This window comes from Syzygium oleosum, unplaced genomic scaffold (assembly GCF_021117445.2).
Source record: "Syzygium oleosum isolate NSW1041296 unplaced genomic scaffold, Sole_v2.1 Sole_v2.20, whole genome shotgun sequence".
Lineage (NCBI taxonomy): Eukaryota > Viridiplantae > Streptophyta > Magnoliopsida > Myrtales > Myrtaceae > Syzygium > Syzygium oleosum.
Genome location: NW_026607504.1, coordinates 6,635,854 through 6,652,389, shown reverse-complemented (window position 1 = coordinate 6,652,389; position 16,536 = coordinate 6,635,854). Strand labels below are relative to the sequence as shown.

Sequence of the window (16,536 nt, the reverse complement as noted above, 5' to 3'; positions counted from 1 at the left end):
GAATATATAAAGTATGTGCGTTGTCAAATCAATTGCCACTTTTAGGACATGTATGACTAGTAATGTTGTATCAACATACATAATTATGCGCATATTTTCTCACAAACCCCTTCATCACTTGGATCATAACCCACAAAGCTAAGCACATCCAAATAGGATGCTTAGGTTTGGACACCTCAGCAAAGATTGGAATCACCAAAAAGTATATGAAGGCATAGGGAGGCGCAAATCCCACTTTTAGAAAAAGGAATAGTAGTAAAATAAATCGTGCGATCGATGATAATAACAAACAAATGACTCAATTGGGTCGGAACAAGTTCATGCGTGTGAATAAAAAACAGACGATGTAGAGGTACGGTTTTTATCATCATCGGGTGCCAATGATTCTATACTTAGGCCACTCTGCTAGATTTCGGCTAGCGTCTCGCCTTCTTTACGAGGCGATAAGGTACTTTATGGACCGGATTCATCTGTCCGAGAGTGCTTCCTCGTTGCGAATATATAAAGTATGTGCAGTGTTAGTCAAATCAATTACCGTTTTTAGGACATGTATGACTAGTAATATGGTATAGACGTACATGGTTATGTGCGTATTTTCTTCACATCCCCCTTCGTGACTTAAGATCATAACCCACACAAGCTAAGCACTTCCAATTGGGATGCATAGGTTTGGACACCTCGGCAAAGATTGGAATCACTAAAAAGCATAGGGAGGCACAAATCCCACATTTAGAAAAGGGATAGTAGTAAAATGAGCCTTCCACTTGCAATCAAACATGTCACTCACCCATTTGCATCTCTCTCACACCCAAAAATAACATTAAATTAATGAATTTAATATACGTATTCCTTCAAAGCTAAGTTAGGATACCCAAATGGTGGTGCTTTTGACTGGAAAAAAGGCTTGTAGATTTTTTTTGCTTTTTCCTTTTTAGCAAGTTTTGAGCTTTAGCTAAAGGTGGGGGCAAGAGAGAGAGAAAGAGAGGAGTTGAGAGTGAAAGTGGAAAGCTAAGACAGAAAAGGAGGAAGCACCTGAAGAAGAAGAAGGAGAGGAACAACTCAGCTTTTGGGATGTGATGTGGTGAGTAGTGAGATTGGAAAGCTACATGTTGTGATGCGTTGTATGGCTGATAAAAGGCCAGTGATATGATAAAGTGGGGGCATAAGCCATAAGGTAGTGGTGTGCTTTTGGCTAATTCCTACCTCTCCTTTCCTTCCCACCAAATGTGGCCAAGTACAGTGACCACCTGTCAGCTGTCATGTCCATGTACATGTAGCAATCCCAATGTCTTTTGCCCTCAAAATCTCTCTCTCTCTCCCAAGGAAAAAATTGGGGCGGGAGACCATATAGTATGTGATCAATCTATGTTTGGTTCATTGCAAAATCATGTAGTTTCACATGTGGATGTGGCCAGGTCGATGGGGGGGGGGGGGGGGGGAAAGAATAAGATACACGTAGGATAGGGCTAGCTAGCTCGGCTATCATGAGCACATCCTCTATTATTATTTAGAAAAAAACATACATAAAAGGTAACTAATCTTCACTCCAATATCCAAAGCATGCGTTTATTTTCAAAATTACGGATTTGCCCCCTCGGCTCAATATAATCGAACTTTCATTCCCGAAATTGTTATTTTTTTTTTCAAAAAATGACCCTCCTCTTATTCTTGCAACCTTTTTTTTTAACAAAGCCCAAACTCCAACTCCTCGCTCTGCTGCCACAACCCTTGTCGCCGGCGGCAGCAGTGGGGGGTCTTGATTCGAGTTTCCCCATGGCGCTTGCAACCTGAGAGAGAGAGAGAGAGAGAGAGAGAGAGAGAGAGAGAGAGAGAGAGAGAGAGAGAGATAGTTGACCCAAGGGAAGAGGGAGAAGGGGAAGGGGGGGGGGGGGGGATGTTGTGCATGAGGCTAGGTTTTTGGTACTTCAACTAGCCAAGCTACGATTCGTTTTATTTTCTACGATTCATATGTACGGTCCGAGTTACACCTTTGTTGAATTTGTAAAGAATGATCAATTGTGAGAATGTCACTTAAGAGGGTCGTTCGGGATCAAATTAATAAGGTGACCCCTTACCCTTATTCACCCGTAAAATTCGTCCGCGTGTTGAGACTATTAGAAAGTAGCTGCGCGCAAATGGCGATTGGGAATTGGTAAAGACGTGGTCCTTGAGGCCATTCCCAAGCTAAAGCGGAATGTCACAAAGCCTTAGATGGGCCTTATCTCCATCTGGATGCATCTGTACTGGGCTTTTATATAAACGATCGATTGGGCAGTGGAATACCTTCTCAAAAAGCCTTGGCCCGCCATGTCGAAGATGTTCATCGGCTAATCGGCAACATCGATAGACCCGATCAATGGACAGCCTAGACAAGCTTTGGGCGGTTTGCACGAAAACTCGCCCTCGATAATTCTTGTCGAGGCCCCTTCAAGATCTTGAATATCGGTGAGTTTCTTGGAGGGACCGGTACGTCAAAAGATGTGACATGCCGAAATCCTATGGTCAACATCAATGAGGACATCATCTTTTAAGTAGGAGAGTCTATAACATCTCGAAATTACGTGTGAATGAGAGAATTGATATTAAAAAAATAATTAACGAAAAATATTTTCATTGTCTAGAAAATGTATAGGCTCAACATATTGTCGATAATAAAAATATTTTTCATTAATTAATTATTTCAATCAATACAAACGATTATATTTAGGAAAATATCTTTTGAGTCATTCGTTTTCCGTGGAACTAACGGAGAGTGATATATATGTCGAGTCGACACTTATTCTTATAATTATTCACAATAGTTCTTTTAGGAGCTTAATCCATGTGAATCGGCCCCGACTATTCTTAAAAGGACTGCTTGCCCGGGGAAAATTACCAAAAAAAGGTTCTAAAACTATTGTATTTGTATTAATTTAGTTTTAAACTTTTCAATTATGCCAATTGAGTCCTCAATCTTTTCTTATTTTATCAATTGAATCCATCTGGTTAATTTTTGCCGAAAATTGCTGACGTGGATAATGACACAAATAGTTCTTCAACTTTGGCCCAATGTGTAATGTGGTCCCTGAACTTTTAATTTATTCAATGTAGTCCCTGAACTATAACTTAATATTCACTGTGGTCTCTGGACTTTTGGTACATGTTCAATGTAGTCTTTGAACTATATGAAAATGTTTAATATAGTTCAGAGAATAAATTGAACATGGACCAAATGTTTAGAGATGACATTGAACAAATTAAAAGTTCAGGGACCACATTGCACGTTGGGTTATAATTCATGGACCATATTGAACATTTTCAAAGTTCAGGAACCACATTGCTCATTGGACCAAAGTTCAGGGATTGTTTATATCAATTTCCTAAATCGAATCCACTCAAGGGCGAATAAAATAAGCAAGAAATAAAAAAAAATGTGAGGAGACCCAATAATATATTTGCGTTGTAATTTGTGTATATTTAATTGAGGACAAATCGGAAGCCGTACTCCATCCGTGATGAATAATAGCCTGTGAATTTAATAAACAACACTTAAAAGTCCACTTGTTTTTTTATTTATTTAATTTTCGTACATTTGATTCGACTTTTTGCCTCGAATACCTTCGTTAATGCATATAAACCTTCCTGCCAGCATACATTGAATAAGACTCTCTACCAACGGAGCAAAGGATGTGATGCCAATGAAAATACTTCGAATGAAGGGACATGTCACATCAAATATTCAATGAATCTTTCATGATTATCGTCAAAACAAGAGACCAGCGATAATGATTGGAGCACGCTCATCGTGCAATTTCAATTTCTATATAAACGATCGATTAGGCAGCAACATACCATCTCAAAAAAAGCCTCGGCCTGCCATGCCGAAGAAGTTCATTGGCTAATCGGCAACATCGAAAGACCTGATCAGTGGACATGTCTAGACGAGCTCTGGGCAATTTGCATGAAAACTCGCCCTCGATAATTCTTGTCCAGGTCTCTTCATCACCTCAAAAGGGGAGTACCCTTGGGCAGTGCGGGTTGACATTAACAAGGACATCATTTTTTAACTAGGAGATATTGTAACATCTCGAAATATTACACGGACGAGAAAAACTATATTAAGTGATATACATGTCAAGTCGACACTTATTCTTATAATTACTCGCAATACTAATTCTTTTGGGAACTTAATCCATGTGAACTAGCCCCGGTTATTCTCAAAGCGACTGCTTGTCTACAGGTGTCCATCTCAAAAAAGTTCGAAATAGGACCAGCCCCACACTACCCGACTGGCCTAGAATCACTGTCTATATGACTCCAAGCTTGCTCACATGATGGACGAGCACTGTCGCCAAGGTCATAATCAACGTCTAAAGACTCTAAACATCAAACCCTTTTCTTAATCGACCCAAAAATAAAAAAAAAACAAAAACAATTAATGCATCCAATCTAAGGTAGAAAAGTCACTCTTAAAATCAGCAAACTTATATTGGTGATTCTGATTTCTTAACATACATCCACATAAAATTAAGGATCCAACGCCATAGCATGATCTGGATTCCAAGTAATTTCTTCCTTTTGGTCTAGACCTCGAGAGAGGTCTCACCGCAGGTGCAAATCGAGCATAAAAACTCGCCTCCATCGAGCGATATGTAAGTGCGAGTACATAAAAAAAAGAAGCTATAAATATTCCGAAAAAAGCTATACGGACAGAAAACTTGCATTTGTCACAAATTCATACCAATTGACAAAATTATTTGAATTCCGATGTAAAAAATTTATAGACGGATTTAACAATTTGGATTATATGTCCAAATGAATTCCTTCTTGATTAAAAGGAAAGGGAATTCCTATGACTCCAACAAAGAAAGTAAACAGCACTAATACAACAATGAAAAATGGCATGTTAATGTCCGATTCGTGAGGATAAGAGAAAGTATTCCTAGTGCCAAAATGGGTAATGGTAATGAAAGACTTGCACATCAAAGTCTCGATCGCTTCACCAGCTCATCAGCTGATTTAAAATTTCATTGTCTGGTGCATTACACTATAATGTTATCTCTTTCTGGATCTGCTTTAAAATTTCATTCAGAAGGTTTGGACAAAATGTGACAAGAATCTTGTGCAAAATGTCTTCTGATTTGTTGGTGACTTGAGTTCTGTTCTGGAGATAAAGATTTCACAAAGCAAAATGGAACAAGAATCTTGTGCAAAATGTCTTCTGATTTGTTGGTGACTTGAGTTCTGTTCTAGAGGTAAATATTTCACAGATTAGCTTGATGGTTGCATGTTTGCAAGTCCTCGCAGCTGATTATCTATATACTTTTGTACTGTGAATACAACCTTACTGAACATACATGGATATCTTTTACTTCTCACGCATTGTATACAGGTGACTGCAGCACATTTGTGCTTTCTTTATTGATGTCTTTCTGTAGTGCACAAAAATTGCCGATGTAAGGTTTTATTTGCCTTTTACTGCAGGAGATGATACTTGCCAGCTCAGAGCATTCACTACCCAAGGTGACGTTTTGGTTGGACTTCGGCATTTGGGCAGATTCCTAATACTTTATTGTCGTACAATTTTCATTTTCACATGCCTATAGATATTTTGACTGATAACGTTGCAAACTGTAAATGCAGGGCAAGAAGGAGAAGCTTTTTCTGTATGATATTGTTGCAAATGGTAGAAATGGGATCGACGTGGACAAGTAAGATCCCTTATGATCTGCAAGAACTTTTACTTGATTGAGTCATTTGTTGAATATTTTGTTTCTATATTGGAGTTACATGCATTTGCAGGTTCGATTACATTGCGAGAGACTGCCGAGCTTGTGGTCTAGGATGCAACTTTCAGTTTCAGAGGTATCTGTTGAATCCTATTACTAATCGGCATTCTTATAAGCAGAATTGCAGAATATATCTTCTCAATTTCGAACTTTTTTATCTAAAAGGTTGATGGAGTCAATGCGGGTCTTGGGTGATGAGATTTGCTACCGCGCCAAGGATTGTAAGTATTTTTGTCCAGCTCTCTGTAATATCATTACATTTTATGCTTAGCTCTGTTAGATCTTATGATCATTGGAAAATTTGTTAGATCTTACCATCCACAAGATTTTTGCAACTCGTGCTGATCTCTACCGAACAGCCTACACACACCCAAAAGTAAAGGTATGTGCTAACGTGGATTCTTTCAATTGATAGAGCCCTCTCTCTCTCTCTCTCTCTCCCAGCTTCTTGAGTTGATACGTTTCGATCTTGAAGGCAGTAGAGCTTATGTTGGTAGATGCTTTGGTGAAGGCAAATGATTATCTACATATATCATCTTGCATTCATGATCCTTGTGAATATTGGAAGGTCTTCTTGAGTTTTTCATTCGTTTCCGATTGATACATAGTCGATTGCCAGCATTTAGAAGATGCATTTTTCTTTTGCAGTTAGACGACCCTACAATAAAAACTATTGAGACAGCTCCAGACTCAGAGCTTAATGAATCTAGGGATTTGATGCTGCGGATCCGTAGGAGGAATTTGTACCAGGTAGGTGCTCTAGTTGATCGATTCTTGTACTCTGCACCAAATCTAGATAGACAATCATGTCCAAGTGGCCAATCTGCTCTCCTGCTTTTACCTGTGAAATTGTCATATTTGAGTATTGATTTCTCTGTGGAAGTTTTGCAATGAATATGCTGTTCCAAAGGACAAATTGGAGCACTTTAAGGACGTGACTGCACAAGATATTGCTTGTTCTCAGGTCTTGTTCAGATTTAACTGGGTGATTGGTGAAATATGGGAATGAGCTCTTTTCTGTTGGCAACACCAAGCGAGCAATATAGTAGAGTTTAACTAGTTCGATTTAACAGAAAAATACTGGAGTAACCCTAAAAGAAGAGGATATCGCTGTAAGCAATGTTAGGATTGACTTGACACGTGGAAGGCATAATCCTCTCGAAAGGTACCTGAAGAGCTTTGTCAAAAAGTGTATTGCATTTTCTTTTTTACATGTTATATGCAAGACTTACCGACTTCTCATTTTGCTGCCTTTGTGCATGTGTTCCTTCCAGCATCAACTTTTTCAAGGTACTAGTAAAGCTTCACTATGCTGAATTTCAGTTCTCTTATCTTTTCAGTCTATGCAATAATCTGTTTGCATTGAAAGGACTTGATACATGTAGAATGCTATACACTTTAATCAGAAGACAATTTGGGCGGGTGATTGTTTATCCTCAACATAGATTAATGGCATGCATGAAGAGTTATGTCGAGCAGCATGATAATGTTTGCATATAAAGAATTAATTTCACCATCCATGAAGAGTTATTTTGGTTTGCAACGGTGTATTATCTTCTTCTTGACTGCCAAATTCACGACTTCTACCAGAGCAGAGAGATTTAGTCTAACTTACATGATATGCCTGAACCAACAACACAACCAAAGGGCAAAAGGTTTGTGTTTCTTGTTTGCTGTAGAGAGAACCTTAACATGATGGAGTTCCTGAGATCTTTAGTTGAAATTGAGGTAGTTGCTAAGAGTTTTATGTTTCTCCAAAGCAGTGCGGCCCCAGAAATTTGATACCCGCTAATGCAAGATTATAAATTGATCATTCTCACAATTTTCAAGTGATCCTCCCTAAATGCCTCAAGTGGCAAAAGGTTCCTGGCTTGACATTGACTTTTCACATTAGAAAGGAGAAATTAAGGGCGTCTCTTGATGCGGGGTCTGCTGAATTTTATCCACTTCCAATGCATGACCAATCAAATAAAAAGTTTTCTAGAATAATTGGCACAGTAGCATTTCTAATTAGTAGTGGCATTTTGAGCCTATGAGCTAAACGTAGGATGCACGGCTGACCATGTTCAGTTGGCACTAGCATGGATGTGGTTGCCCAATTTGAAGGCTTCGTAAATTTCTTCTTTGGTAACTTATGATTTGAGTTTCTCAGGATTACGAGAGTGAGGAGAAATTCACCATACCAGATGATCGCATTAGTCACTTGCTGCCAACATCCTACCAGGACATGATCGTGAGAGTTTATGCCAAAAAGCCTGAGCTGGTAGGTGAACTCGCCTGTAGCGCTTAAATTGCTAAGCTGTTTCTCACGAATTTCATCCTTCACGACTTTGCCCGTTTGCCCACCCTGTTTACAGGTTGGAGCGATTTCTGATGCCTTCGAGAACTTTCAGTTGAAGACCTATGGAATCAAAGCGCAGGTACACTCGACACCGGAGAAAAAGAAGCAACGCATATCATGAGGCCTCAAAGTGAGGATGGTAACATCTCTATTCTAGCTTTTAGAGAATCATTTGAAGAATGAAGATAGGATATACAACAGAACATCAATTTCCAGACTGTACCTTTAAGGCTCGTCTTAGTATATGGTAATACCATGCATCCTTCTCGTCTGTCTACTCCATTTGCTTAGTCCAATTCTTTGGATCGATAACTAGAATGAAAATGTACAGGTGGTCGTCCTCTCCCAAAATCTGTCTGTCCTTACGGCCTCTACTTACGTTGAAATAACCGTCTCTTCTCGTCTTCTATTGGCCGAAACATTGATTATAGTAGCCTCTCTTCTTCTTTTTTGTGCGTGCTGTGCCTAAACATTGAATATTGCAGTTGATCAAGTGAAAACTTGCGGTAGATTTTACCATCCATCTCTACTTCCGCCTCTGTAGTGTATATTCGTATCTGGCTGTAGTGTACATGCATTAATGTCGTATCAAGCTGGATTATTACGCTCGCCCTTTCCCCTGAGCAACCAAAAATGGAACGAGCCAGAGGACAGGAACCAAAATTGACTGTTTGATCTTAAAATATCCTTTTCAGTTTTCACTTCTATTGGAACTGTTTACGGCTTTCTTGCGCTCTATTTTAAGACCTTGGTTCCGTCCAAAATGAATGAAACAATTTCACCCCATCCAAACTCCAGATACCTTCTTCACATTTTAAAACCCATAATTATCATACCCCTTTTTACGATGGGCTTTAAGTTTCATCCCTTGCCCACGCATGATATATCAAATTGCCGTTTGTATTCCAAATTGCCCCCACCCTAATAAAACCCAATTCCAACCTACGCTCTCTATTCTCACCTAAGAGGCTTGCTTAGTTCAATGCTCACCGCCACGTCCCCTCTCCGCCGTGCACATCGCCGTTGCTCCTTTGGAGGCCGTGGCGGACCTAATTTTTTAGGCCACCGATGGTCGCTACGTGAGCTTGAGGCCAGATCAAGCTGTGCTACATAGTTTGCGGGGCTCAGTAGCCTGTAACAGAGGCTTGTAACCAGCCAGGGGCCGAGGCCGAGCTAGCATGGCCTTGCTAAATAGAGACAGCGATGCTTGTAGAGGGCCGCGGGCACCAGGCAAGGGTGTCTCTCAATTGTCATTATGTTGCATTGCCGTGCGAGGAGAGAGAAAGGGCAGGGAAAGAGAGTGGGAAAAGGGGTTTGGGTGTAGGTTTTCGGGGTATATGCCGGCAAGTGCGTCTATTTAGGTCAGGGAGATGCAAATTGTATGTTTTGAAACGTGAGAGGGTATCCAATAGGAAAAGAAAAGAATGATTTTATTAATTATTAGAATGACGAAAACAGGCATGCGCACACTTACACATTTAGAGACCGTGACGATCATCTTCCCACTGCTCTTGTCGGAGTTGGAGGGGGATCGACAACCTTTCACCATTGCGTCCGAGAGGACTAGTGATGGCGGTGCCTTTGTCCCTGCACTTTTTGTTCTTTTACTTTTCCAAGTTTCCTCATGTTTCTGTTCATTTTGTATATATATATATTTGGTTGTTGTTTCATATCCCAAATTTGCCCAATTAACTGAGAGAAAAAGGCTTGACCTCGAAGACGAGAACAGTTGACTAGATGTGTATGGAGGGTTGTGTTGGGCTAAGAGAATGTTTACTGTCGGGCTGAGCGGCTCAGCCCGAGCTGGGTCTCGTCGCACGATCAGATTTCTATCATTCTGGCCCAAGTCCATGATGAGGTTGAGTCGAAAGGATGCATTGACAATTGGGAACACGAGAATAATATGCGCAACTTTGACAGATAACATGTTAGGCCAACCACATCGTTACCTCCTCCAGTTGAAAAACCCACCGACAAATTGTCAAAGCATTAAAGAGCAAAATGCGAACATAAGCCTTGGTTCACTTTTGAGTTGGAAAGAAAGGAACAGCTAAGAAGCAACGAACCCGACGGGTGACCATCATCAGGTTCCGAAAAGAGTCAAAAACCTCTAACATCTACTCACTGCTACGACAAGTTCTTTTTCCTCAACTCAGCCCCAGCTTAATGCAGAAAAACGGAAAGTGGCTATAAACATAAGACAAGTGCCCAGATTTTTTAGACAGAGAGCAGCAGTTGGGGGGTATTGTGGACTCGGGGGTAATGTTCCTGGATTACACTCTGTCTGGTCCATTAGAAACAGAGAGCTGGATTTGAGAAGCCTTCGGGTCGTCGACCTTCTCATCTCTCGGCGGCGTCGGCGTGGACCTGAAGTAGCAACCGTAGAGGATGAGCTGTGCCGCACCGGGGAGTGCCCCGAGACCATTGCTAATCTGCAGGAGGGTTGTTCCCAAGTTATTCGTGTATGTGGCTTTTTCTTTACGTTTCTCATGCTTCTTGACTTTGAAAGTGAAAGGGTTGAAAATACATTCAAGTTTTGTTTCAATTACCAGAATGAAGACGTCGAGCTTGATGAGGGCATATGCAGTCCACACGCAGCCATTGAGAAAGGTGGCTAGCGAGAGATAGAAGGGCATGTACTCCACACTCTTTGTGGTGATCACTTTTTTCTGCAGTAGACAAAGGTAAAAGAAAGAGGCAAAATTAGACAATGAAAGGATCAGCATTTGCCGGAACTGATAAAATATGGTTTTAGTTTACAACGAGGGAAGGAGGATGGATGTGTACGTACCATGATGATAAGAGGTGAGCTGTACATTATGATGTTGAACACGTCGCAGATAATTCCAAAGGCGAGAATTCTTCTCTTGTGGTCGTGAAAAACCAGTAGGAACACCAGTGACACCACGGCAATGAAGACAACTTCCCCGCAGAGACAATAGACCACCTTTTTCTGCAAAAACAGAAGAAGTGAGCATTAGCTGTCAATCGTAATGTTCTGAAATTTGTCAAAGTGCCTAGGACGGAATGAGTGTTTGTACAATACAAAATTTGGAAATTGGAGTGTCTAGAAAACGGTATTACTTAGTGCCTTGACTTAAGGTACATCGACTGAAAACTAAGATATGTGACACATTCCAGTTTGATGGATGAGTGTTACATAGATAGGACAGGACATAATCACCGATCTTTGACTAGAAAAACTTTACAAGAGCAGCAAACTAAATAAATGCCAAATTCAGGAAAAAAAGAAGAAGAGAGAACAAGACTAACTATGGTGCATCTATGATTATTGTATACCAACAATGTTCTATTTGAATAAATTTGAATTAGTGACAGAATGTATCCAATTATTGTACGGAACTTTGAAATGCATAACTAGAACTTTTATCACTTTATTCCTGTAGAATTCCATTCGGATAGCACGGTATAAGTAGAAAAGATATCGGTAAGACAGTTTTGAAAGTATAACTCGAAGAACCTAGACAAAGAAAAATTAAACGGATAAAGCTCAAATACATAACGAGCACATACCCTTCCCTTGTTTGGAGCATAGAAAAAGAAAATGCATATGTAGATGAGCTCCATCACGAGCCCAACGCCATTGATGGTGACGACAAGGATGCTGTCAGGACGGACAAAGGGCAAGCCATAGATAATCCAGAAGACGCAGTTCAACACGGTAGCAAGGTAAGGATACACATGAAATTCCTCCACCGACTTGTTCTTTATGATTCTATAAAACGTCGGGCTGCAAAGCAAACCAACAGATATAGAAACCTTAGTAATTGAGAGCACTGTACAGGTGACATCAATGCCTTACTTAACCTAGAAAAACATCCAAGGGTTATCTCTAGCAAGTTCAAATTCGAGTACACTACGGTGGTCACCGCTATAATTGTAAAGCTACAATCCTAGCTTTGTCCCGAGTCATTTGACCGAGTGACATAATCACCAAATCGGATGATCTTCATGAATATTAACTTAAAATAGATTTTCTTTTTCTTTTTCTTTTTTCTTTTTTCTTCTTTGGCATCACAAATAAGAACGAATTAACACTTACGTATAATTTTTTTTTTTCCTTGTGATGCGCCACACTCACAAATTGAGATAACTCTGCTTCTATAAAGCACTCTAATTTACATTACTAACTAAGCAGGATGGCATAATATCGCATGTTAAAAAAGAAATTAAATAACGACGATCTACGTGATCCCCATGAGGCCCACAAAAAATAAAAATAAAAAAATAAGCAAGAGGGTGAGCTGAAGTTTACCATGGCGAGAGGAAGAGGCCGAACGAGATGACGTTCCCTGCCCAGCGAAACAGCAAAGGTACAGTCAATAAAGCTCTCTCTCCGAGAGAGAAATCATCAGGAATGAAAAACCACGAATTCCATCACAAAAGTCGAAACGCATCGTACCAAAAAAACCTGCCTCGGATGACATCTCAACAGAGTGAGATATTTTATTGACCCCATGATTTGCGAAGAAACGGGAGGAGGTCCTGACTAGTGAAGGCTCCATCCGATCTAGCTCGATATCGACAGTTATTGGAAAACTAGGCCCATCGTAACTCAATGAAGACTTCTCGCAGGTCAAGGGGTGCACATAGCACCTGCCTAACACACACCCCCACGAACAAAAAACGACAAAGAAAAAAGAAAGCCTACAGACAAAGATATCGTTACAGAGTTTGAATTAGTCAGCCGCGGGGACGAGGCTATGGCCATCAACTCATACTTGTTCAGATTCAGACATGCACCAACTTTATATTTCCTTCTCTCTCTTTCGCTTTTCTCTCTTTTGTTTTTGTTTCGTTTGGCTTTTGTACTTGTTTCTGCGGGGAGCCAAATGACATTATCACTGTCGGTACATAAGAAGAGCCATCTCACTCTCGCAAGAACAATGAAATCGTGGGGGGCCTTGACTGATCAGCTAGCTACCGAGCGAGCTCATCGCATTCTCTTCAGGAACAGTAGAAAAAAAAAAACGAACAGCCACAAAAAACAGCGGACACGATCGCCGTAGCTTAAAACATCCAACGGCAGCGCGAAAGAAGAACGCGATCTCGTCGGAAAATCACGCGCGCGCACGAGCGCGAGACGCCGAGCTCGTCGTGGGTCGCGAGAACCTGAAGGAGAACGCCGGACAGGATGGCGAGGACGATAGACGAAACGGGAGAGAAGCGGTTACCGATAATGCCGACCACGTTCCGAGCCGCTTCAGCCGACACCATCTCTTCGCCGGAGCCAAGAACGCAGCTTCTCTTCGCGAGCTAGAGAGAGAAAGGGAGAGGTTGAGGGAGCGGAGGAGAGAGAAACGCCTCGGCGCTGCGACTCTGGTGGTGATGATCTGATCGGTGCAAGCTGCGTGCAGTGCAGTGCAGTGCAGTGCGAGCTAGTGTGTGTGTATATGTATATATATATATATAGGAGATACGTACACAAGAGAGAGAAAGCGGAGGAGAGAGAGAGAGAGAGAGAGAGAGAGAAAGCGGAGGAGAGAGAGAGAGAGAGAGAGATGGAGTTTTCAGTTGGGAGGGCGAAATCCGACGGGAGTGAAAAAGAGGGGTTACGACTCTCCTCCCTCGTAACTAACTCCCCTCGTCAAAAAAAAAAAAATCTCTTATCTAAATATCCCCTTCATTATCTACAAAAAAAAAATATATTCATGAAAAAACCACGAATTAGAGAGGAAAAATATATAAAAAAAACGTTCAATTTAATTAAAACTGATTTGTGTTTAAGCTTCCGCTTCTTAAAACGTGAGCCCCCTTCTTTCTCGCTACGTCCCATTCAGTAATTAATCCTAATCCTAATCCTAATCCAAATCCAAATCCAAACCCGCTGACCCGTATTTGGATTTCTCGGAAACCTTATCCGAATCGCCCGCCCGAATTTTGACTCGTACCTTACCGGGTGTCGGAGCATAGGAGGGTTAGAGATGATAGGATCCATCGATTATACATATAACTACCATTGTATGCAACGGTATTGATTCCTGAGAATTACACTGATATTCTAGATCTCGAGCTGCATTGCACTTTTTTGTTTTTAACATATCTCGCGTCGTGATATTAGTAGCTTGATTTTTAGCAAAATATCTAACCGGTCGTCTAGACATCAAGGGATGCGGATCTGTAGAGAAAAGTCGCGCAGATCGATCGTGTATGCGATGTTAGTCCTGCATGCAATGATGTCGAGATTCGAAGCGCCGAGTTTCTAAGAGAGGTTACACAAAATATGCACGTGGGCCTCGCACCGAATCTATCAGACCCAACATCGGATTTCATTTGGCCCGTCGTGGATTGGGTGCAAGCAAGATAATTTTCACGCCGGTTCCATGTACACAGAATACTAGCGAATCGATTGTAACTAACCGTGCGTTTTAGCCGATTACGAAATCAGACTTTTCATCTCCGACGAGACTCGCGTGATTTTTTCTTTTTTTAAAAAAAATCCGAAAGGAGGAGGGTCCAGAAGAAAAAGGTCAAAAAAAAAAAAGAGAAGAAGTTTAATGTTTTTATTTTTCTCTCACTTGCCCGCAAAGGCGAAAACAAACGTGAGCAAACATTCGAGAGAGAGCATGCACGCCGTCCAGTTGAGTGCCTCGCGAGGAGAGTGACGCGGCAAAACGGCCAGTTTCGGGAGCTAGGTTGGGCCGGCTGACCATCTACCCCTGCCCTTTCACTTAAATTACGGTTCGCGCCACTCGCCCCGAGTTTGCGATGATGACGATCAACGTGACACGACGTAACATCGCCAGTAGCATGACTCCAGAGTAGTTTAAGGCCGGGCGCGCGAATGAGTCGAGCTAGATCGAGATGACTTGATTGATCGATTCGGATCACCGGATATGTTCAATTTACTCGATTGTTAGGGTAAAGAGAAAATATAAGAAGTCGAGTGATTTTCACATAGTTATGTACCGATGGGTATAAAGAAAAACAACCCAAATAACTTATGTAAATTATCGAAGTGGGTTGTTGGACTTTTAACTTGACTCGAGCTTAAATAGCCTCTAGTGTCGGCTTGAATCGACTAAGATTGTGTTAGAAGAGAGTCGAAAAAGCATTAGGCGGCTCCGTTTGTTTTGCGGAAAATAAATGATTTGAAAAAAAAAATTCTTGAAACCAATCTTTTATACCAATTATAAAAAATGAACGAACGATTTTCTTTTTACTATTCACGAAAATCTTTAGACAAAATTTTTGTCAATAATGGAAAGAAAGAAATTTTTCATTAATTAATTATTTCGAGTTATACAAACGATCATACATTTATCTAACCGCTTTGACTTAGCGAATTATAAGAGTTTGGTTACCATAATAGAATTCAAAAAAAAAAGTAATAAGAAAAAAAAATTTACTTTTTTTTGTAAATATGGAGAAGGGTACTATATTCGAAAGTTGGTTCTACTATAGGAACAGATTCGAGCCCAATTTTAGAGGTCAAAAGAGGGTCTTGCGTCATCTCTCCGTAGACACACGCCCAGGTGACGAAACTATAACAAGGATAAAGCTAAGATCATCCTAGGTTGTTGTTAATTAAGCAAGTCTGGTCTCTGTCCATATCTGGGAAGCCAGCCTGCGGATGTGCAGTTCAATGTATGTTGCGTGTAATTAATTAGTCGAGTCGATTCTTAATCGATGCTATTAATGGTCCTGGAGGTTGGGTTAGGTTCATAACCCTCACATGGATTCGATTTCGATCCGCGTCGACGCCCAGTTCGAGTCAGCCGAGAAATCAGTTGATGAGCTGGTGAAGCGATCGAGACTTTGATGTGCAAGTCTTTTATTACCATTACCCATTTTGGCACTAGGAATACTTTCTCTTATCCTCACGAATCGGACAATAACATGCCATTTTTCATGGTTGTATTAGTGCTGTTTATTTTGTTTGTTGGAGTCATAGGAATTCCCTTTCCTTTTAATCAAGAAGGAATTCATTTGGACATATAATCCAAATTGATAAATCCGTCTATAAATCTTTTACATCGGAATTCAAATAATTCTGTCAATTGGTATGAATTGTGACAAATGCAAGTTTTTCTGTCCGTATAGCTTTTTTCGGAATATTTATAGCGTCTTTTTTTATGTACTCGCACTTACATGTCGCTCGATGGAGGCAAGTTTTTATGCACGATTTGCACCTGCGGCGAGGCCTCTGATCTCGAGGTCTACACCAAAAGGAAGAAATTACTTGGAATCCAGACCATGCTATGGCGTTGGATCCTTAATTTTATGTGGATGTATGTTGAGAAATCAGAATCACCAATGTAAGTTTGCTGATTTTAAGAGTGACTTTTCTACCTTAGATTGGATGCATTAATTGTTTTTATTTTTTTTTATTTTTGGGTCGATTAAGAAAAGGGTTTGATGCTTAGAGTCTTTAGACGTTGATTATGACCTTGGCGACAGTGCTCG

The 16,536-nt window shown here is 40.7% G+C and overlaps 2 protein-coding genes across 2 annotated transcripts; one reads left to right on the top strand and one right to left on the bottom strand.

The window, feature by feature from the left end:
- Nucleotides 1-5,424: 5,424 nt before the first annotated feature.
- Nucleotides 5,425-8,542, top strand: LOC115665078 (uncharacterized). Its single transcript, XM_030586963.2, has 12 exons — nucleotides 5,425-5,502; nucleotides 5,623-5,690; nucleotides 5,782-5,844; nucleotides 5,934-5,989; nucleotides 6,077-6,150; nucleotides 6,244-6,336; nucleotides 6,417-6,518; nucleotides 6,652-6,732; nucleotides 6,842-6,933; nucleotides 7,043-7,058; nucleotides 7,921-8,031; nucleotides 8,126-8,542. The coding sequence occupies exons 1-12, from the start codon at nucleotides 5,467-5,469 to the stop codon at nucleotides 8,228-8,230; spliced, it is 897 nt and encodes a 298-aa protein (XP_030442823.2). The 5' UTR covers nucleotides 5,425-5,466; the 3' UTR covers nucleotides 8,231-8,542.
- A 1,461-nt stretch (nucleotides 8,543-10,003) lies between these two features.
- LOC115665077 (bidirectional sugar transporter SWEET6b-like) lies at nucleotides 10,004-13,536 on the bottom strand. The gene is made up of 6 exons (XM_056320350.1): nucleotides 13,305-13,536; nucleotides 12,386-12,422; nucleotides 11,644-11,860; nucleotides 10,901-11,062; nucleotides 10,659-10,778; nucleotides 10,004-10,541 (listed from the first exon to the last, which is right to left on the bottom strand). The coding sequence occupies exons 1-6, from the start codon at nucleotides 13,345-13,347 to the stop codon at nucleotides 10,383-10,385; spliced, it is 738 nt and encodes a 245-aa protein (XP_056176325.1). The 5' UTR covers nucleotides 13,348-13,536; the 3' UTR covers nucleotides 10,004-10,382.
- Nucleotides 13,537-16,536: the final 3,000 nt, after the last annotated feature.